The 17,720-nt window shown below is 37.2% G+C and overlaps 3 protein-coding genes across 5 annotated transcripts; all 3 read left to right on the forward strand.

Moving 5' to 3' along the window:
- The first annotated feature begins 1,537 nt into the window (after window positions 1–1,537).
- On the forward strand, window positions 1,538–3,686 carry LOC147282554 (DNA-directed RNA polymerase V subunit 7-like). 3 transcript variants are annotated; one of them, XM_086247143.1, is made up of 2 exons: window positions 1,538–1,809; window positions 2,938–3,686. In XM_086247143.1, the coding sequence occupies exon 2, from the start codon at window positions 2,958–2,960 to the stop codon at window positions 3,486–3,488; it is 531 nt and encodes a 176-aa protein (XP_086103269.1). In that variant the 5' UTR covers window positions 1,538–1,809; window positions 2,938–2,957; the 3' UTR covers window positions 3,489–3,686. The 3 variants fall into 3 exon arrangements, with proteins under 3 accessions (XP_086103269.1, XP_086103268.1, XP_086103270.1); XM_086247142.1 differs by having other exon boundaries at window positions 1,539–1,797; XM_086247144.1 differs by lacking the exon at window positions 1,538–1,809 and adding an exon at window positions 1,816–2,403.
- Window positions 3,687–4,382: 696 nt separating this feature from the next.
- Window positions 4,383–5,694, forward strand: LOC147282555 (S-adenosyl-L-methionine-dependent methyltransferases superfamily protein). The gene is made up of 2 exons (XM_086247140.1): window positions 4,383–4,597; window positions 4,835–5,694. Exons 1-2 carry the CDS (start codon window positions 4,448–4,450, stop codon window positions 5,483–5,485), a joined length of 801 nt encoding a protein of 266 aa, XP_086103266.1. The 5' UTR covers window positions 4,383–4,447; the 3' UTR covers window positions 5,486–5,694.
- A 3,257-nt stretch (window positions 5,695–8,951) lies between these two features.
- LOC147282556 (70 kDa peptidyl-prolyl isomerase-like) lies at window positions 8,952–17,695 on the forward strand. The gene is made up of 12 exons (XM_086247775.1): window positions 8,952–9,178; window positions 9,534–9,620; window positions 10,134–10,394; window positions 10,967–11,044; window positions 11,157–11,240; window positions 14,344–14,538; window positions 14,641–14,727; window positions 14,809–14,972; window positions 15,322–15,442; window positions 15,689–15,837; window positions 17,183–17,310; window positions 17,431–17,695. Exons 1-12 carry the CDS (start codon window positions 9,091–9,093, stop codon window positions 17,531–17,533), a joined length of 1,545 nt encoding a protein of 514 aa, XP_086103901.1. The 5' UTR covers window positions 8,952–9,090; the 3' UTR covers window positions 17,534–17,695.
- The last annotated feature ends 25 nt before the right edge of the window (window positions 17,696–17,720 follow it).

Genomic DNA, 17,720 nt, shown 5'->3' on the forward strand with positions numbered 1-17,720 from the left:
AAATTAGACAAACAAGAGAGAATGTTTACCGGAGTAGCAGTAGTATCAATCATCAAATTATTGACAATTTTGAAATTTTGATGGTCGATATTTTAGTCAATTTTCTTGTTGACATTGATATTAAGGGTCGATGTTATGTTTGATTTGAGTTTACACTTGCGGTGCTGCAGTATGTTCTTGTCCACCTATTTTTCTCAGGTTTATCTTTGAACACTTTAGATTTGAGTTTTTTTTTTTTTCATCATATTTATCTTCTTCCACTTTTTTGTATATTTTTGTTTTGTCGATTTATTTGTTGATCATTTTATGGACTTAAAAAAGATATTTGCTCCAAAAAATGGCAAAAGAGTCATAAATATTTATTTTAGAAGCTGAAGGTAAAAACAATTTAAATCGAGAGCTGCTATTTGCACACTTTTTTTTTTTTTTCTTTTTGCACACATTTTTCTCTTACACACCTCCTACTATCTTCTAAAATTTAAAATTTCTCTTTTACACACCCCTTCTATTACCAAAATACCCCAACCTCATTAATCTCACCAAAATTTCTCATTACACACCCACCTAATCCAAATACTATACACCCCACCCCAAATATGAATTTTTAAATTAAAAAAAAAACAAAGAACAAAAAAAAAATGTTGAAACCAGCCCAGCCCCTCCCTCAGCCTCTGCCATCCCAGCCCCTCCCCCTCCCTCACCCACCCCGACAACCTCTCTCCCTTCCCCTCCCTCACCGACCACCTCCCTCCCACTCTCTTTCCCTCACCTGACCACCTCCATCTCTCTCTCTCTCCTCCCCGCAACACCGACCCTCATATTTCTCTCTCCTCCTCGCAGCACCTCCTCCTCCCCCGCAACACCAACTTTAAAAAAAAAAAAATTGCAGGTTCGGCAGACCAGTGCCGAACCCGTTAGTTTCGTTCGGCAGGTACCCACCGAACGAACTAGGTTTGTTCGGCAGGTACCCACCGAACGAACCAGGTTTGTTCGGCAGTTACTTGTCGAACGAAACCGACGGGTTCGGCACTAGTCTGCCTAATCACCTGCCACCCTTTTTTTTTTTGCTATTTGCTTGGGCGAGAAGAGAGAGAGAGAGAGAGAGAGAGAAGAATGTGGTAGTGGTGGTGGCTGTTTTGGCTTAAGTAGGGGGAAGAAGAAGGTGGTGGTGGTGGCTGTTTTGGTGGTGCAGGGGCTGGGGGGGTTGGTGCAGGGGCTGAGGGGCTAGGTGGGTTGGGTGGAGGGGGGAGGCCGGAGGGGGAGGGAGGGAGGGGTGGGTCGGGTGAGGGGGTTGAGGGGCTAGGTGGGTTGGGTGGAGGGGCTCGCTGAGGGAGGGTTGGAGAAGAAGAAGAAGAAAAAAAAAAAAAAAAGGGGGGGCTGTATAGTCTTTTTTTTTTTTTAATAGGAGTGTGCAAAAAGAAAAAAGAGGGTGTGCAAATAAAAGCCTCTTTAAATCGGATCATTTTGCAAAATTTCCCGAATAAGTAGGAGTGTAGGACTTGTGTAGTTACCAACGTGGCGTGCAGGTATTGAACATGAGGGGAAAATAAAACGTGGTGTGCTGAGTGCCTACTCTCTACAGTCTCCTTCTCTCACTCACTCACGCAGACGCAGTCACTCTCTACTCAGCTGGAGGACCTGCACGCGTCGATTCAGTGAGTCAACTCGAGCTTCTTCACTTTATCCACTCAGACTAGCCTATTGGGCTCCACACGTTTGATCACTCTCCCTTTCTGTCTAGACCGAACCTCTCTCAGCTTTCATTTCATTTCATATTCAGGGTTTTAGCCGCTCAAGGTATTCTTAAAGGTTTTGCAAACCCTAATCCCTCTTGTTCTCTCTCTCTCTCTCTAACCAAATATGTATGCGCTTGTTTTATTTGATTATTTGGGCAATTGGGTTTCCTATAACTTGTGGAATTGAATATGGGCAGAGTTTGGGTAGGTAACTTTCTTGTGCTCAGATTTATTCGCATGTATTTGGGTTTGTGGAGTTCGTTAGTGAAATTGCCTTCACATTGAGTGTTTGAACAATGGGTTTTTTCTTATTTGGTACAATATTGGGTGTGTGTGACTGACACAAGAGCGGTTTTGCTACTGCAATTGAGAGGTTGGAAGAAAATTTGTAAAAATTGAGCAGCTACTTGTGCTGTCGGGACCTCTGTACCTTAGAAGACATAGAGATAGAAAGATGGCGATTGCAAGCCCTTGGGGTTAGCCCAAGTGGTGAGGGTGGATGGGGTAATGGATTAGGATTAGTGTAGGTCCAGTGTTCGATTACGCAACAAAAAAAAAAAAAAAGAAAGAAAGAAAGATGGCGATTGTTTTGTTGCTTCTGTTCTGGTATGTACTTTTCTCATCTAATAATGACCAGTGAGGGACGACAACACTTTGTATTAGTGAGGTATTGTTTTCAAGATTACTATTTTCTCTGTTTTTTTAAGAAAACTATTGCTTACTATTGGTGACTTTGAGGTGTTGCTTCACTTTGTTTCCTGATGGCTGTTAGTTCTTGCAAATCTTCACTGAATGTTTAGTCCAACTTTTACTTGCTCATTACGTGTTTTTTATGCTTTTTAGATTTGGTGCAGTTGATCATTTGGATACATGTGCTTGTAAATATGTACTTTAGCCTTCTCTTAGTTAAAGGTAGACGGATTCATATGGCAAATTTTTAATATCATCAAAAGATTTCAGTTAACATTTAAAATGGTTTAGAAACTGCTCTCCTCGCTCACGACATAGTTACCTTCTCTGAATGGTAGTCGCAGTTATGTCCTTTGTGAACAATCTTTTTCACTCATTATTTGTTGCATGCACGGAACATTGACTTCCATATGTATGATTTACACTACACAGGGCAAGAATATTGTTTGAGAGAATTCAGGGATCAGACCTAATGTACAATTGGTTGCTGTTTTTTTCTGGTTTTTGGCAGGTAGAGAAAAAAAAAAAACCATGTTTCTCAAAGTACAGTTGCCCTGGAATGTTGTAATCCCTGCCGAAAACCTCAATGCAAAAGGATTGATGCTCCAAAAGGAAATTCTTGTCCGCCTACTCGATGATTTTGCTGCAAAAAAGGCGACCAAAGATCTTGGATACTTTCTTTCTGTCACAACTCTGGAAAGCATAGGAGAGGGAAGAGTCAGGCAGCACACTGGGGATGTGCTGTTTCCAGTTGTTTTCAGCGGCATAACGTTCAAGCTTTTCAGGGGAGAGATCTTGGAGGGGGTTGTTCACAAGGTGCTGAAGCATGGAGCACTCTTGAGATGCGGTCCAATTGAGAACATTTACCTCTCTAATCTGAAAATGCCGGATTACAATTATGTGCCTGGGGAGAATCCTGTCTTCATGAATAAGAAGATGTCTAAGATTGAAAAAGATTCTGTGGTCCGGTTCATTGTCATCGGGACTAAGTGGCTTGAAGCAGAAAGGGAATTTCAGGCATTGGTTGGTTTACATGCTGATTATCTAGGACCAGTTTCTTAGCATATTCCACTATGCTTATGACCTGCAAGTTTGCTTCTATGTTTTGTCCTTAACTTTAAAAATGCTGGTTGTTCATGTTACTCTTAGTATATTCTTGTTGACCGTAACAGCAGCCTCTCTTTGGTATTTTAATGTGATGCCAGTAATTTGTAATGTTTTTCTGAAATGTTTTTGAATGGTAGGTCTGACATTGAAACATTTTGAAGGTCTTGATCCAAAATCCAAGTTAACGTCAAAATCTTTCAGAAGATGGTCTCCTTCTTGTTTGCGGTAGAGTCAAGTTTTTACATGTCTAGAGTCCCATGTTCCTTGACCTTTCCAAGTACAAAAAGATTTCTCCTTTCCTTTAGGTTTGCAAGCTAGCTACTTATTTCCTTTGTTTCCCATTTTAATCTCCGGGTCAAAGCTGGACTTTCAACTTGGAAAGTAAGAATCGATAAAATTACAAGTTAATAAAGAGACTGGCCAGTTAGTTATTAGTCTAATATTATTTGCCTCATTTTTGTTGGAAGAGGAGGTCCTTAAGTTCGAACCTCCCTCCTGTGGATTGAAATCATGAAGGAACGTGATGTTGCTTTCAACTAAGCTAAGAGAAGAAACCTTGTGCAATGGATGATAGCTAGGCCCACTTTCAAAGTACAAATTAGTTAGGCAAAAAAAGAATATATAGGAATAATAAGTCTCTTGCTAGGAAGTTGTCAAGTTGAAGTAGCCAAGTTGCCAAGTTTAATTGTTTTGCTCTTTCACTTTCCTAGTGTGGAGATCACCACATTCACGACTCCTTGGTCAAAAAACAACTACGCGCTCCACATTTCCCTTCCCCATATGTTACCCAAATTCAAGATATTTATATAGTTGATATGATATGGTGGCATTCAGCCATTCACGTGCCATATTATCTCCAATTCTGAAACTTGTATAAATTGGAAGTGCTGTTGTCTAAAAACCCCAACACAGAAATGGCAGAGCTTTTCATCAAACAATCGAAGCAGTATGCAAAGACTCGGCCTGGTTACCCAGAAAAGCTCTTTCAATTCATTGCCTCCAAGACTACTTCTCACGACCTCGCATGGGATGTCGGCACTGGCAGCGGCCAGGCTGCCAGATCTGTAAGAATTTCTCTTAGTTTCTAACATTTGTTGTGCATATTAATTAGGTTGCTTCATTGTCACTCTAGACCTCTCTCTCATCAGTGATCATTAGTTTAGATAGATTTAGAATGTGATAACATAATAACTGACAATTAGCTAGCTAGATGACATTTCCAGGTGTACATCTTTCTTATTTTTATCAAATGATATTAGAGAGAGATTCGAATCAAAACCTTATTGTTCAACTAATTTCAGCTAGCTGGGATCTACAAGAATGTGATAGCCACAGATACAAGCCCAAAACAACTTGAATTCGCACCCAAGCTGCCCAATATTCGCTATGAGCATACTCCTCCAGTCATTTCCATAGCCGAAGTTGAACAAAAATTGGCACCAAAATCAAGCATGGATTTGGTGACCATTGCTCAGGCCCTCCACTGGTTTGACCTCCCTAGTTTCTACCAACAAGTCAAATGGGTGCTCAAAAAACCCAATGGGGTCATTGCTGCATGGTGCTACACGGTGCCTAGAGTTGACAAGACGGTAGACGCCGTCTTTGATCCATTCTATTCCATTGATTCCAAACCCTATTGGGATCCAGCGCGTAAATTCGTTGACGAAAGGTACGGCAGCATCGATTTTCCGTTCGAGCCGGTGGATGGAGAAGACAATACAGGACCATTTGAGTTTGTGACAGAGAGGTTGATGGACTTGGAGGACTTTCTTACTTACATAAGGTCATGGTCAGCGTATCAAACGGCAAAGGAAAAGGGTGTTGAGCTTTTGAAGAGTCATGTGATTGAGGCATTTAAGCAAGCTTGGAGTGTTGATTCTGCTGATGGCCACAAGGCTGTCAAGTTTCCTGTCAATCTAAGAATTGGACGAGTGGGGGAATGTAGGGATTAATTAAGGAGATTGAAAAGTATTTTCAAATGATCATGTGATATGCATGCAAATGGTTGGTGAGCAATGTGTGTCAAATTATTAGTCTTTTAAACAGTGTGTATCAAATAATTAGTCTTTTTTAAACAGTGTGTATCAAATAATTAGTCTTTAATTGTTATAATACATCTATTCTATAATAATAATAAAAATGCTTATTTCACGATTTACCACTCATAACTGTTTTTCATTTTCACATTGTCACTTGAAATTTTTTGTTGTCTCAGTTTACCACACATTTCGTTTTACTTTGTTCCATCAATAACTCCGTCAAAAATGCTAATGTGGCGCGTTGGATATGTGTCACGTGTCACATCTTTTCTTTTCTTTTCTGATTTTTTTATTTTCTTATTTTTATAAACTTTGAAAATTAATTAAAAAAAGCTCTGGACTTAGAAAAATATACGGAAAATTTCTACAGACTCGTTTTGATTAGTACTAATTTACTATAAAGTTAAATTACCAATTTTCCCTTTGAGAGTTTTTAAAAAATTTGAAAAGTCTAAATTTATTTCTAAAAAATTAAAATAAATTTTCCTCTATTAAATGAATTCTAAAATTTTCGTAAAGTCTCAGACAAATTCTCAAAAATATTTTAGAAATTACCAAAAACCTATTTTAGAGAATTCTTTCGAGACTTTACAAAAATTTTAGAATTTATTTTATAGAGGAAAATTTATTTTCCTCTAAGACCGAGAGGTCTTTTGGGTATCAAGTGTTCATGAAAAATGTATTGTTAGTTTTTAGAAGATCAACGTACAGACCTCGTATTTTTTTAAGTTCGGGAGATTATCCTATGAATTTCCAAAGAGTCTGTCTAGAGTATTTTAATTTTCTAGAAATAAATTTGGACTTCCCAAATTTTCTGAAAACACTCAGAGAGAAAATTAGTATTTTGATTTCATAGTAAATTAGTACTAGTCAAGACGAGTCTATAAGAATTTTTCGGAATCCGGAGCTATTTTTAATTAATTTTCAAAGTTTATAAAAATAGAAAAATAGAAAAAAAATATGAAAAAAAAAAATGTGACACATGGCGCACATCTAGCTCGCCACATCAGCATTTTTTGACGAAGTTGTTAACGGAACAAAATAAATTATGACACAGACATAAGTTACAGGTAGTAAGCTGAGACAAAAAAATTTTTAAGTGACAATGTGGAAATGAAAAATAGTTATGGGTGTACTGGTTAATCGTGAAATAAGCCTAATAAAAAAGGGCAATGCTAGAGTGTCCTAATCTTGTGTCATATTTTTGTGCTCTAATGACTTGGAATTTCATGTCATTTTAAATATTTAATTTAATTAAATACATGTCATAATTTATTTGTCGCATTATTTTTTACAAAGACCATTTAACCTTTTATATAATTCTTATGACATTTAAATTATAATAAATAAAAGAATTAACTCCCCCTCGATCCGAATCGGATCCACCATATCTCTTTATTCGTCATATATGTCTTCACCTACCTACCCAGCCTTACCATTAACATTTTTTAATTTTGACAAGTTACTTCTAATACGATAGTAATTAAATTCAAATCATTAACTTTTTTTACATTGTTGACAAAAAATTTCATGTGTCAACACGTGGTTTTGCACATGAGTGGAATTTTGAACATCTCAGTTCACCTGGATGCCTATTTAAGTCTATCATGTCTTTGAACCCCGATTAGTTTGGTATTGAAATCCTTTATTTTTCCAAACTTATTGTACAATGGCAAGTAGGGGCTTATATAGGCATCCAAGCAAACTAAAAGAGAGCAGTTTTGCTCACCTCCTTTAACTCAGGTGTATGCTCACCTCCTATCTAAAATACTGCCACGTGTTTGAAAAACTAACCATGAGTTAACTATTGTATTTAATTATTTATGATGTTATAATGATGAGAGAGAAAAATAATTTGACAACTCCTTTCTTATTTTATCCTTATCTTTTATTACTCAACTTTTTTTTATCACCCGTTAATTTCTCTTTTCTCTTTTATTTAATTATTTCTAATAATTTTTACTTCTTTTGTTTTTTTGCTCTTCTCCAGTACGTCTCTAGTATTCAAAAAATCACATCCATTTTTTTGGGTCTTCTCATGTATACACATTTATCTATTTTTTTAATTAATTAAAAAATAAAAATATTTTAACAACACATTTGCAATTCGAACAAAAAACTCATTTGCAAAGTTTTATCTAAAATGTTGGCCAAACAAAAATCTAAAACAACTCATTTACATATATAGAAAATCCAATAAAAAAGTTACATGAGTTCAAAAAAAAAAAATTTATGTCATTGCAACTATTCTTCTCTCTTCAAATGCTGCAACACCTTAGATTGACCTAAGAATTTGTTTGATCTGAAAAGGTCATGTATGAGACAAGAAAGAAGAATTCTTAGGCAAAAAAAAAATGTGTTGTTGGAATATTTTTTTTAATTAATTAAAAAAGTAGATAAAAGGTGTATACATGAGAAGACCCAAAAAAATTGGATGTGGTTTTTTGGGTACTGGAGGCATACTAGAAAAGAGCAAATAAAAAAAAAGCAAAAATTATTAAATGCATGTGGTTTTTTAGATACTAGAGGCATACTGGAGAAGAGCAAAAAAACAAAAGAAGCAAAAATTATTAGAAATAATTAAATAAAAGAGAAAATAAAAATTAATAGGTAACAAAAAAGTGGAAAAAAGTTGAGTAATAAAAGATAAGGATAAAAGTAAAAAAGAGTTGTCAAATTATTTTTCTCTCTCATCATTATAATATCATAAATAATTAAATACAATAGATTAACTCATGATTAATTTTTTAAACACATGGCAGCATTTTAGATGGGAGGTGAGCATACACCTGAGTTAAAGGAGGTGAGCAAAACTGCTCTTAAACTAAAATGTCCAAAATACCACTTATGTACGAAGTATGTCAGATTTTATGCCAGAAGTTTAAATATGATTAACGATTTGGACTTAATTGCTATTATATTGAAAACACATGACTGAAATTGCTAAAATTAAAAAAAAAAATGACCAAAGTGAAAGTTTTACAAAAGTACAAAGACCAAAAGTATCATTTGACCAAATTTAAAAATACACTTAAATGGATCATTAACTAAAAAAATATGATAAGTATCAATAATTCGGAGCTGCCTAAAAGAAAAATAAAAAATAAAAAACACTCGGGATCATTCATATGAATGAATGAATGATTCATCTGACTCGGGATGTAACAACACTCCGAGTCAACTCTCCAAGTTACCAACACTCGTAAAAGTAAATCCTAACTGAAAGCAATAAAAGGAGGGAAACCAACAACGGCTTATCTTCAACTGCAACTCTCTCTCTCTCTCTAAAGGAGGGAAACCAACAACGGCTTATCTTCAACTGCAACTCTCTCTCTCTCTCTCTCTCTCTCTCTCTCTCTCTCTCTCTCTCTCTCTCTCTCTCTCTCTCTCTCTCTCTCTCTCTCTCTCTCTCTCTCTCTCTCAAAATTCATTATGGTTATGGTTATGGCAGACTCCTCCTTCAAAGTTCAAACCCAGTTGGGAAACTGAAGAAAGTCCAAAATTCAGGTTTGCCTGTTATGGAAATCGGGAACCAAGGCCTAAGGAAGCAGATTCTCAGAAAAGGACATTCATGGCAAACTCCATCTCGTGGGGACGAGGTTGAAGGTACTACTAATACAACCCATCAATTATACTTTACAAGTTTACAGTGGTTTGTTTGGTTGCTGAGAAACGGTATTGAAAGATTGAAAGGGGAATGATGGAAACTGAAATTGAACCAAAAGAATTAAAGAAAAAAAAAAAAAAAAGGAAGAAACTTTTTTTTTTCCAATGAAAAAAAAAGGGAAGAACCTTGAGTCTCATATTTGTTACTGGTTTGTTAAGAATCATGAGTGATCGATCATGAATCATTTTCGACAGAATTTCTTTCTTTCGAATCTTTCCCTTCGTTTTCTCAGTAGCCAAACAGAGAGTGAGAGTGTGTCAGTCATCTGACTTATAGTGGAACTTCATGTTTTAGTACATTTCAGCGGACGTATCAAAGGAGGGGCACATCTTGACTCAACTCATGATACAGGAACTCCATTTCGGTTCAAGATAGGCCAATGTAAGCACTGAATTTATCAAGTAATTATTTAACAGATAATTACTTTCATTTTGTACTCGGTACAATTTCTCATCTGAATTTATTAGCCAACAAGAAGAAAAATTTCAGTGGACTTTAATCTAATTATGAATTGCACTGAAATTCGTATTGAAAATCAATTAGGTGTTTATTTTTTTCTTGTTTTGGATATGGGCTGCTGCTATATAGTTACTTGAGTATGAAGTGTAAGTATCATGGATGTGTTTCGAAACAAAACTGTAATGAAGAGTAAGAATGGACTGCCTTTACATCTCCCATCTATTCTCAATATTATATATATATATATATATATTCTTCAAATTTCTAGATGTAATATTAGGCATGAAATCAGCAATTCTAATTCAGTCTATTGCATGTTTGGAGAGAGGTCTTCATTGGTTTGTAGCACAATTGCTTCCAGCTTGCTGAGGTGAGGGGCTGCTTATTAGACTGCCTCCAATTTTTCTTTTCTTTGACACTTGAATTCAATGTCAGGTGAAGTTATTGAGGGATGGGATGAAGGGGTTTCCACAATGAAGAAGGGGGAGAGAGCAATCTTTACAATACCGCCAAACTTGGCATATGGGGAAGACGGTTCTCCGCCCCTCATTCCACCCAATTCAACTCTCATTTTTGACATTGAGATGCTATCTTGGAGCATCATCAGGGATCTAACTGGTGATGGTGGAATACTGAAGAAGATAACAAAGGAGGGTGGGGGATGGGCTACACCCCGAGATGGTGATGAAGTTTTTGGTAAATGCTTATACAAAAAAATGGTTGCTCTTAAGTGGTCTGAAAAATCATATGGTGTCCTGTTTTACAGAGAAATTATATACTCCAAATTTCTTTTCTATATTAGACTTTTATGTTCAATAATGGTTGACAGAGAGAAGTGTTACATAAACATACCAGAAGCCTAACTGTATGAACCCAACAGGCTGACAAGTCTGACATAACGCCTTTCAAAAGCAAAAGATTGCCCCAAATCATAAGCCCTGTCGAAATTTCAAAAAGAAATCTACCTTGCATTGAACTATCCTTGACTTTGGTTCTATGTGTTAGTTTAGCATCTTCTGAGCTCCATATTAGACACTTTGGTTCGATCTAATACTCAGTGGAAACTGACTGAAACAACAATGGAAGCTTAATAGATACCTGAAGGCATTGTTCACATAGGGGGCCAAGGATTTTTTTTGTGAAGATAGGGCATGCTAAATTTGTTAGTAGGGAGTTCGCTGTGTTCATAGATACATCAATGTTTTTGACTTCTTGCAAAAATTTGAATGGCTGGCCATTGTATTTTTTTTTTTTCTACATATTTGTAGTGAAGTATGAGATAAGGCTTGACAACGGTACACTTGTCTCGAAATCCAATGATGGTATGGAGTTTCATATAGGTGATGGTGAGTTGAACTTCGTAACTTATCTTTTACATTACATCTCAGAAATTTACGGAACACAGAGTTTACAGTCATCATAAGGTTTAATATATAAGTTTTCTTTTCCTTCTGAAAGGTCAAATATGTTCTTCCATATGCAAAGCAGTGAAGACAATGAGAAGAGGTGAGAAAGCAGAGCTAGCAGTGAAGTTCTCCTCCTGTAAGTTGATGCTGGTACTTGTTCCTGTCAAATCAGTAAGAATTTCTTTTTTTGGTTTTATAATTTATTTTGGTGGGTTCTATTCCACTTTTCCCACTACTCTACCAAGAGCATGTTGATGTAGTTTGAGAATTAAATCTTAATTCCCACCGTCACGGCGTACAAGCAATAATTCGATGAAAGATAAATAACAAACACAGCCAAGAAAACAGAAAATAATAAACCAACAAGCACACACAATCACACCGAGATTTGTTACGAGGTTCGGCAAAATTCCTGCCTACGTCCCCGGGAGAGATCTCCGTTCTTCACTATGAGAATAATAAGTATTAAGATTACAATTGGACTAAATCACATAACCCAATCCCCAAATCCCTTGTACACCCTTTCACAAAGTGTTTCCCAAAACCCTAGATCTCTCACCCAAGATTAATTACCTAATCTTGATCTCACCAATTCTAGATTGTGTGCCTCCCAAGAATCCTAAGGACTTGCTCACTCTAATCTGATTCTCTCACGTTTTTCTAAGCCCCTAAAGTCCTATTTATAACCATAGGCCTTAGATTACAATCCTAGATAAAGTAGGAAGAAAGTTAACTTTGAGTAGGAAATAAGTTTCCTTTATACACAAGGAAAACCTCAAAACTTGCCCAAAACGAAGTCCAAAACGCACCAGGAATTAATAACCTTCCAACACCTATTTGGACTCCTAACTTCATCCTAGAATACCATGGAAATCCCCCATGAACCAGGAAATCTTCAAATGCGAGCCAAATTAACAACAATCTCCACCTTGGCGAGCATATCATGCAAATTACCTTGCACCAAATACCATTGGCCTTGACCTTGTACCAACTACACATAACCCGAATCAAGAAACTATGGTCCACCCTTGATTCGCACGGCCAATACCTATGTGCAGCTGCATCGTGTAACCAATTACCGGTTAGCACCGAAGAGGGGCCTCGATTCACCCCCTCCTCCAGTAGGATCTCCTTTCTCACCATCGTTTGAACCTTGGAAACATGTCACAACCGTCTCTGCTGTACCCGCAAACGAGACCTTCCTCAAGCGCTTGATTTCTTGTGCATTCCGTTTCCAACCAACCATCGAGGTTTGAGTTCCTATCAAACGATATAAACCACCACACTTCTCTCCCTTCATTAGGACCATGCTTCCATGAGTAATTTTCATGACTCCACCTGCTATCAAAACCAGGTAGCCCTTGGAATCCAACCTACTCAAGGATATCAAATTCCTTTGTAGCTTTGGGACATAAGCGACTCCACCCAAAGTATGCTCCACCCCATTGAACATCTTGATCTTCACCGTTCCAACCCCCATGACGTCAACTTTGGACCCGTCAGGCAAAGAGAAAGATCCTCCCTTTGATTCTTGAAACTTTTCAAAATATTCTTTCCTAGAGCATATATGGTGAGTAGAACCCGAATCCAATATCCAATCACCATGAGAAGAAGTGTTACCTATAGAGACTGTGAGAAGTTCTCCAGATTCATTATAGTCTGCTACCGCTGTACAGCCATGACCATCCTTCTTATTCCAAGTCGGACAGTCCTTCTTTATGTGTCCCCACTCTTTGCACTTGTAGCACTGCCAGCCCTTACCACTACCCTTTGATCTAGCCTTGCTATTATCACTAGAACCCTTGGTAGTTTGCCTTCCTCTTTGACCATGAGCAACAAACAAGGAATCTTTATCCTCAACTTTCTTTCTCCTTTCACTAGACAAGAGAGTTGACTCGACCTCCTCCATTTTCAGTGTATCCTTACCATACAAGAAGATATCCACTATGTTGTCATATGTATCAGGAAGTGAGGTTAGAAGTAAGAGGGCTCGATCTTCTTCCTCAATCTTTACCCCAACTCTTTCGAGTTGATGCAGCAGTCCTTTGAACACGTTCATATGATCCATGAGATTTGCACGCGCTTCCATCTTCAGCTTATATATGTCCCGCTTCAGATTCAACTTTGTGGCCATAGACTTCTGAGCTAAATAAAGCTTTTCTAGTTTCTTCCACAATTCCGGGGCAGAATCTTCATCTATATTGTTGATAATATTATCAGCAATATAAAGCCGAATTGTGCTTACACACCTGCACTCCAAGTCTTCCCAGTCATCATCTGTCATCTTTGTCGGTTTTCCTTCTTCCTTTCCCTTCAAAGCGCGTGCCACGCCTTGCGAAACTAGGACATCCTTCACTCTCTTTTGCCATAGAGTAAAGTTACCTCTTCCATCAAATTGCTCCACCTTAAAAGATGAAACACCACTACTTCCCGCTGCCATGACAAACTACCCTCGATCGATAAACACGGAACCACGATCGATGAACACGAAACCTGGCTCTGATACCACTTGTTGATGTAGTTTGAGAATTAAATCTTAATTCCCACCGTCACGGCGTACAAGCAATAATTCGATGAAAGATAAATAACAAACACAGCCAAGAAAACAGAAAATAATAAACCAACAAGCACACACAATCACACCGAGATTTGTTACGAGGTTCGGCAAAATTCCTGCCTACGTCCCCGGGAGAGATCTCCGTTCTTCACTATGAGAATAATAAGTATTAAGATTACAATTGGACTAAATCACATAACCCAATCCCCAAATCCCTTGTACACCCTTTCACAAAGTGTTTCCCAAAACCCTAGATCTCTCACCCAAGATTAATTACCTAATCTTGATCTCACCAATTCTAGATTGTGTGCCTCCCAAGAATCCTAAGGACTTGCTCACTCTAATCTGATTCTCTCACGTTTTTCTAAGCCCCTAAAGTCCTATTTATAACCATAGGCCTTAGATTACAATCCTAGATAAAGTAGGAAGAAATTTAACTTTGAGTAGGAAATAAGTTTCCTTTATACACAAGGAAAACCTCAAAACTTGCCCAAAACGAAGTCCAAAACGCACCAGGAATTAATAACCTTCCAACACCTATTTGGACTCCTAACTTCATCCTAGAATACCATGGAAATCCCCCATGAACCAGGAAATCTTCAAATGCGAGCCAAATTAACAACAGAGCATTCATCCATACTCTACCAAGAGCATTCATCCATATTAAGTCAAACCTTTTCAGATGACTTTAGAGAAAATGTCAATGGGAAAATCAAGATCGATGGTGTTGTACCAGCTGCATCCAATTTAACAATCCAACTTGAGCTAGTTTCGTGGAAGAGCATCATTGATGTCACAGGAGATAAGAAAGTCCTTAAAAAGATCTCAAAGGTTGGTGAAGGCTTTGACCATCCTGAGGAAGGAACTCTAGTGAGAGGTAGTTTCTTATGAACATAATGCATTTGTGTTTCATAATTCAATTAACTTTAAAATTTTTGATAAATCAAGAAGTTAAAGCTCCTAGTATTATTTTCTGCAGTGGCATACATTGGTAAGCTAGAAGATGGAACAGTTTTTGATAGAAAGGGAGCCGAGGAGGAACCTTTTGAGTTCTTAAGTCTAAAAGGTTACATATGCCCTTTTGAAATTAACAATACAATTCCCTGATTATGAAACATTGGCATTCATTTGTCCAATGCATTTCCAGAGAAAATAAATGAGGGTTTAGAAAGAGCAATCATGACAATGAAGAAAGGAGAACAAGCCCTCGTGATACTTGGTGCAGAGTATTTGTGTGGCTACGATGTTTCAGGAGTGGTCGCTACAAATTCAGTGCTACATTATGAGGTTCAGTTGATTGACTTTATTAAGGTACAATGCTCCCAAAGCTTTTGATTTACTTCAGTTCACATTGACATAGTGGTCCACCATTACTTTTTAAGATCTCAATTGCCTTTGCCTTTTCTTTTCCCAGTTATGCAAAACTTGTATATTGAAGGGGGTGGAGATGGTTATCCTTAGAGATGTACTGCATAGAATTACTGGTACAACTCTAAGGAAGTACTGCAGAAAGTCTTCTTTCCAGTTTAATTTCAAAATCTATAACAATAATCATTGCCACAACCATCATGTAATTCAAAATGCATAAATTGATAGAAGAACTGGCAATAGCATTTGAACTCTGTTGTGTGTTTCTTCTAGTATTCTATTTTGTGTGCAGGAGAGACCATATTGGAAGATGGATACTCGTGAGAAATTGGAAGCTTGTGAGAAGAAAAAGAAGGATGGAAATGCATGGTTCAAGACTGGGAAGTTTTGGCGTGCTTCTAAAATATATGAAAAGGAATGCTACCCTAATACCTTTACAGATTATATATGTGATTCAATTTTGGTTGGCCATTTTCACACTCCAATTTTGTATATTTGCACTCCTTCCCTTATCTTACTGTTTTAGTAGTTGAATTGATAAAAGCATAAAATTAAGGGGGAGGATTGCAAATGCACAAAATAAGTGTGGGAAAATTGCTACCCCCAATTTAAAAGAGTGCCATTCTAAAATCTGAAGTTTATTTTTAACCACTACCTGCAGGCTGCAAAGTATATTGATTTTGACCACTCTTTCACTGAAGATGAGAAGAGCGCAGCAAATGCCTTGCGGTTATCATGTAATTTGAACAATGCAGCTTGCAAACTTAAGCTGGGGGAGTATCTTGAAGCTTCAAGAGTGTGCACAAAGGTATTTTTTCCTTCCTTGCCTCTCTCTCTCTCTCTCTCTCTCTCTCTCTCTCTCTCTCTCTCTCTCTCTCTATCTCTCACATATAGAGTGATCGATGACCTCATTTAAAAAGTATCTGTTGACATGTGCATGGCATTTACATAGATTGGCTTCCTGGGGAAACTCTCCCTTTGATTGTCCGTGCATGCTGGAGCGACTCTCATGCGTGTATACATCAATTTATCCATGCATGCATTGTAATAGCTATTAAACAGTTGCATTGACTAAAACACAATAACAACCATGACTTTATTGTTCGAAGAGAGATTCTTTTGGATGTTGGAATCTGATTATTGAGGTTTATTGGTATGAGATCTGGTCCAGTTGCTCCCCATGTTAATCCAACAATAAGACATTGAATCAGATGGAAAAAAGAAAAGCCTTTCTTTTTCAAGTTCAAGGTTGAGCTTGTTCAATGAAGCTAATGCTATACTACTGCCCTTCCCTTGTTCTGTTTTTCAAGAGAAAGCGAGGACTTTGTTTTAGCTACTGGCCTAAACAAAAGAGATTAGCCTCTTGATCGATCGGTTGATTGGATAAAAGTACTGTACGAAGTGGTTGATGCATCACCATTCATGGGGAGCATCTCCATTGCTCCCCCATGTTCTCAAATATATATTGCAGCAACTCAATTGTTGTAAATATTAGGCTAATTTATGTGATAAGGAAAAAATGGATTTTATTAGAAAAGAACTAAATTACCAACAAAAAAAAAAATATACAGTGAGTGAGTCAGGCACACAGACACACAGAGACAGACAGAGGAGCACATAGGTTATGAGTTTGATTCCATTCTAATGTACAAAAAAGAACTTCCCTGAATGATAGAGGTGCAAACTCCATAGTACTTTGGTCCATTTCCTGGGAGATTAATCTTCTCCATTGTTGTATTGTACATCCTATAAGTTCATGTGTTCATCATAGCCTCTGATCTAAAGATTTGTAGTTTTTTTTTTTTTCCTCATCAGTCTTTTTAGCTCACTAATTGCAGCCATACAATGAATAAGTTTAATAGTTGACATAATATTGGTGCTTGCATTAGCATCCTGGAAAAAGAACATATATCATAATCAGTTTGTGATGCGGTGACAGCACTGAGACTTCTAGCTGAAAATTGATTAAGGCCTTTTTCCCCCTAACAACATGGACTTGAAATGTGGTCCAATGTTCCTCAGTGGCATGTCAGATATGCAAACTTGGATGCTGTGCTGAATGGCCTTACACACTTAAGCTTTTATATATGAACATTTTTGTACTCCATAACAGGTCTTAGATGTGTGTGTTTTTTTTTTTAAAATGACAACAGGTTTTAGAAGTTGATCCATTAAATGTCAAAGCTTTATATAGACGATCCCAAGCATACCTGAAAATATTGGAGTTAGAAAAAGCTGAGGCAGATATCAAGAGAGCATTGATTATAGATCCCAAAAACAGGTACCTCTAACACCAAAGTTTGGAAAAGTTGGAGTTAGAAAAAAGCAGGAGTGCTTGCTTTAAGTAAAAATTGCTCCATTTTTTAATTTATTGAATTCATCTTTATTGATTTTATTACAGAGAGGTGAAGCTTGGGTACAAGGAGTTAAAAGATAAACAAAAGGAATATGTTAGATACCAAACTGAGATTTTCAGCACCATGCTTTCTAGGATGGTTACTTAGCGATCTGGCAGAGAAGGTTTTTAATCCTCTTCTAAAGAAGCCATGCTTTGTTGGTTGAGTAATTTAACTTTATGCCTTGATAATGTCAGTTTATCTGGTTATCACTTCTTATTTTGGATTGAATTTACGTCAGTTCCATTTATTATCAAGTGATAGTTGTTAGCTTGATATTCATTATTAACTCGTT

The sequence above is a fragment of the Dryas octopetala genome, chromosome 6 (genome assembly GCF_963921425.1).
Source record: "Dryas octopetala chromosome 6, drDryOcto1.1, whole genome shotgun sequence".
In the NCBI taxonomy this organism is placed as follows: domain Eukaryota; kingdom Viridiplantae; phylum Streptophyta; class Magnoliopsida; order Rosales; family Rosaceae; genus Dryas; species Dryas octopetala.

Excerpts from the sequence above, each read along its gene's own strand:
- LOC147282554 (XM_086247143.1), top strand. The coding sequence starts at position 2,958 with ATGTTTCTCAAAGTACAGTTGCCCTGGAATGTTGTAATCCCTGCCGAA.
- LOC147282555 (XM_086247140.1), top strand. The coding sequence starts at position 4,448 with ATGGCAGAGCTTTTCATCAAACAATCGAAGCAGTATGCAAAGACTCGG. Across the intron at positions 4,598-4,834 it reads GCGGCCAGGCTGCCAGATCT|CTAGCTGGGATCTACAAGAA; the intron begins GTAAGAATTTCT and ends AACTAATTTCAG.
- LOC147282556 (XM_086247775.1), top strand. The coding sequence starts at position 9,091 with ATGGAAATCGGGAACCAAGGCCTAAGGAAGCAGATTCTCAGAAAAGGA. Across the intron at positions 14,973-15,321 it reads AGTTGATTGACTTTATTAAG|GAGAGACCATATTGGAAGAT; the intron begins GTACAATGCTCC and ends TTTTGTGTGCAG. Across the intron at positions 17,311-17,430 it reads ATTATAGATCCCAAAAACAG|AGAGGTGAAGCTTGGGTACA; the intron begins GTACCTCTAACA and ends ATTTTATTACAG.